This window comes from Marmota monax, unplaced genomic scaffold (assembly GCF_021218885.2).
Source record: "Marmota monax isolate L192 unplaced genomic scaffold, Marmota_monax_Labrador192_F-V1.1 WCK01_AAM20220418_F8-fsc00944, whole genome shotgun sequence".
In the NCBI taxonomy this organism is placed as follows: domain Eukaryota; kingdom Metazoa; phylum Chordata; class Mammalia; order Rodentia; family Sciuridae; genus Marmota; species Marmota monax.
This window is the reverse complement of record NW_026694748.1, coordinates 103,833-107,463: the sequence shown is the minus strand read 5'-3', so window position 1 is coordinate 107,463 and position 3,631 is coordinate 103,833. Positions and strand designations below refer to the sequence as shown.

General features: G+C 52.1%; 1 protein-coding gene across 1 annotated transcript; it reads left to right on the top strand.

Moving 5' to 3' along the window:
* Window positions 1-428: 428 nt before the first annotated feature.
* Window positions 429-3,060, top strand: LOC124079144 (PRAME family member 12-like). The gene is made up of 3 exons (XM_046424368.1): window positions 429-715; window positions 1,094-1,675; window positions 2,487-3,060. Exons 1-3 carry the CDS (start codon window positions 429-431, stop codon window positions 3,058-3,060), a joined length of 1,443 nt encoding a protein of 480 aa, XP_046280324.1.
* The last annotated feature ends 571 nt before the right edge of the window (window positions 3,061-3,631 follow it).

The following is a 3,631-nucleotide window of genomic DNA, read 5'->3' as shown; positions in this document are numbered from 1 at the left end:
CTATCTCATGCAACACTTCACAGACTCTGTTCTTCTGATCTGTTTGTTCTCTTGACCTCCCCCCTAAGGTGGCAGAATCTCACATGTGTAACAGATATCCTTGAGACTCTGTTGTAATTTCCAAGTGTTTTATAATATGGGCACATGCTTTATAATTGCCCATTCAATTTTTTGAAATTAAAAATAACATCACCCATGAGAGGGCAACTCCTTTCTGAGCCTCTGTAGTTGTTGAAACTGAGGAGCCTACTGCATTAAGTCACATGACACTCCAATTCCCATTTTATAAGGACAAAGGCTTTCCCCATTAAGGTTGGGGTGAGTTTTAGACTCACCAGTACCCCCTTCCCAGTGGCTGGCAATGGATGGGATAGTGGCCTTTTCTCTGGACCATTTTCCAGGTTCCTTCTTCTTTCAGACTCCCCAGGATGAGCATCCAGTCCCCACCCACGCTGCTGGAGCTGGCAGGGTGCATCCTGCTGAGTGACAAGTCCAGGGCCATCCTGGATCTGGAGGACCTGCCCATAGAGCTCTTCCCACCACTCTTTGTGGAGGCCTTCAGCAGGGGACACACTGAGGTCCTGAAGAAAATGGTGCAGGCCTGGCCCTTCACCTGCCTGCCCCTGGGGGCCCTGATGAGGAAGCCACAGCTGGAGATGCTCCGAGTGGCCCTGGATGGGCTGGACATGCTGCTTGGCCAGCAGGATCGCCCCAGGTGAGGGGGACCCAGGTGGCCTGGAAGGGAGCACCCTCGGTGCCAGGGAAGGGATGGGTATAGGCAGGGAGAGTGGGTGCTGAAGTGTGCTCCACAGGCTTCCTGTGCTGCCAGCAAGGAGGGGTGGAGAGGCCTTGGCCATGCTGAGCCCCATCTGGGAAAGGCTTCCAGATGTGGAGGTGCTTGTGGCAGCTGTGCTGACCCCTGAATGAGGCTGTACCTGCCCCTGCCTCAGTCTGTACAAGTGGGGGCACCAGGCTGGATTGGAGGGAAGTGGGTGGAGAAAAGTGAGACAGAAGGAAGAGGTGGAGCAGGGAGCAGCAGCTGAGAGGTGAAGGAAGGGGCCTCAGGGCTGAGACTCTGCTGTGGTCCCCGCAGGAGGTGGAAACTGCAGGTGCTGGATTTGCGGAGGGCTCCAAGGAACTTCTGGAGGACGTGGTCTGGAGACATGGTCGATGCCTGCTCACCAGAGGACATTAAGAAGAATCGAACATTGAAACTTGGTCCAGCAATGGCAGCTAAGCTGCCCTTGAAGATATTCATAGACTTGTGCCTCACAGAAGGGCCCATGGATGAATTCCTGACTCTCTTGTTCCTGTGGGTCACACAGAGAAGGGACAGGCTGCACCTGTGTTGCAGTAGGCTGAAGATCTTTGGGAAACCCACTGGTCACACCAGGAAGGTCCTGAGACTGTTGCAGCTGGACTCTGTCCAGAAGGTGGAAGTGCACTGCACCTGGGCGCCCTCCACCTTGGCTGCTTGTGCTCCTTTCTTGGGCCAGATGAGGAACCTGAGGAAGCTGCTTGTCTCCCAGGTCCGCGTGCCTGCCCACACCTCCCCAGAGGAGCAGGAATGGCTGCTCGCCCAGCTCACCTCACAGTTCCTCAGGATGGACTGCCTGCGGAAGTTCTGTGTGGATGCTGTCTTCCTCCTTGAGGGCCACCTGGAGCAGGTGCTGAGGTGAGTAAGGAGGATGAGCTTCCTCTGCAGACCAGTATCAGTAAATCTGAAAGGGCACCTACTGTGTGCCAGCCACTGACACTCTCATGGTGAACAAGGCACTGGAAGGTAAATAACCCATCATCTGTTCCTGTTGTATCCTGAAGCTCCATCTCCTAACCTGTGTTAGAGCAAAGGGCTAAACCAGGGTTTATGGTCTGGGAAGTTACATCATTCTGGGAAGCCAGCTGATGAGGACAGAAGCTAGTGAGGTGGGTGTGAGGTTCCTTCCCTGGGAGCCCTGTCCAGCGACAGGGGTACAAAGCAGGGTAGAGGTGAGGACTTTGAAGGAGGGAAGCCCCCACACCTCCACCTGTTGAACAAGGAAGCTCTGTGTCCTCCCTCTGGGAGAAGAAGAGCCCACTTCTAATGCCCTCCTGGGGAAGGCAGGTCTAAGCTCCCGGTGATGACTCAGGGGTTGTGAGTGAAGAGCAGGGAGGAAGACCTTGCTGAGGGGACAGGGAGTGAGCCCTGCAGGGGTTAACCCCAATGTCTTTTGACACATCTTTCCTGTATTTGCCTTTGGTACATGACTCTTCCTGACTTCCTGTGGCTAGATATGTGGCTTTCTGCTTGTCATTGAGGGTGACATTCATAGAGCTGGAGGACCCACAATATCACACATGTAGTGGTGAAAATTTCAGGTGGAAATGGAGTGACCTGAATGAGCAGATTCTACAAAAATGTGAATCGTGTTCAGATGGTCACAGTGACCTTGGGTTTGGGTCAATTCATCTTCTCCCTCAGAACTAACTGCCTGGTTCCTCCTTAGGCACCTGAAGACCCCCCTGGAGACCCTCTCAATAACCAAGTGCCCGCTCTCAGATTCCGACTGGTATTATCTCTCCCGCTGCCCAAACACCAGCCAGCTCAGACACCTGGATCTAAGGGGCATCAAACTGACCAATTTTAGTCTGGAGCCCCTCCAAATTCTTCTGGAGACTGTTGCACCCACCCTGAAGAGCCTGGACTTGGAAGCCTGTGAGATTACGGACTCCCAGCTCCAAGCCATCCTGCCTGCCCTGAGCCGCTGCTCCCAGCTCAGGGCCTTGTGCTTTTTCCAGAATCGCATCTCCATGTCGGTCCTCAGGGACCTGCTGTGTCACACTGCCACGCTGAGCAAGTTGTGCATAGAGCTATACCCTGCCCCTCTGGAAAGCTATGATGCCCAGGGTGCCATCCACCCAGGGAGATGTTCCCAACTCTGTGCAGAGCTCACAGCAATTTTGAAGGATTTTAGGCAGCCAAAGGTCCTTATTTTCTATACTGTGCCCTGTCCTCAATGTGGCCACATGTTCTTCTACAACCAGGGCCTCAATCACTGTTTCTGTCCAACAGCTGCCTAGTTGGGTATGTACAAAAAGCTGCCCTCTACACAACTGGATGTATAACCAGGATGTAGAGGGATCATGAAGGAAACTCAGAGCCCAGCATTTCAGACACTGCCTGAAGTGTGCATGGGGAAAGGAATTGGATGCTGGGGGCTACATTGGAAGGAAGCCCCTGAAGATTGGACCTTCTGCATAGAGCCATATGTGTCTGTATAGAGTCATAACAAGGGGCCTGGATTTTTAGAGTGGGATTTAGGCTTCATGCACATATGAAGAAACTATTTTGTTCCATGGATGGTACATTAAAAAATAGTCCAAAATGAACAAGATCTCAAGATTAGTCCTTGATATCTTCCATGATGGGTTTACCCAGTTTTCTGTTTTTGACACTGGAATTCTCCAGGGACTGATGGAGAAACAACACCAAGTACTTGGTGATCAATAAGGTTCATTCCCAGGAACTTAAAGCATCCAACTGAAATCAGGTCATTATCTGTGGCTACACTGTGGCATAATCCATGTAGGGGAACACAGGAGGCCTGGAGCATTCTAAGTGGACGATAAAATTTCAAAAAGCCCTTCTTAG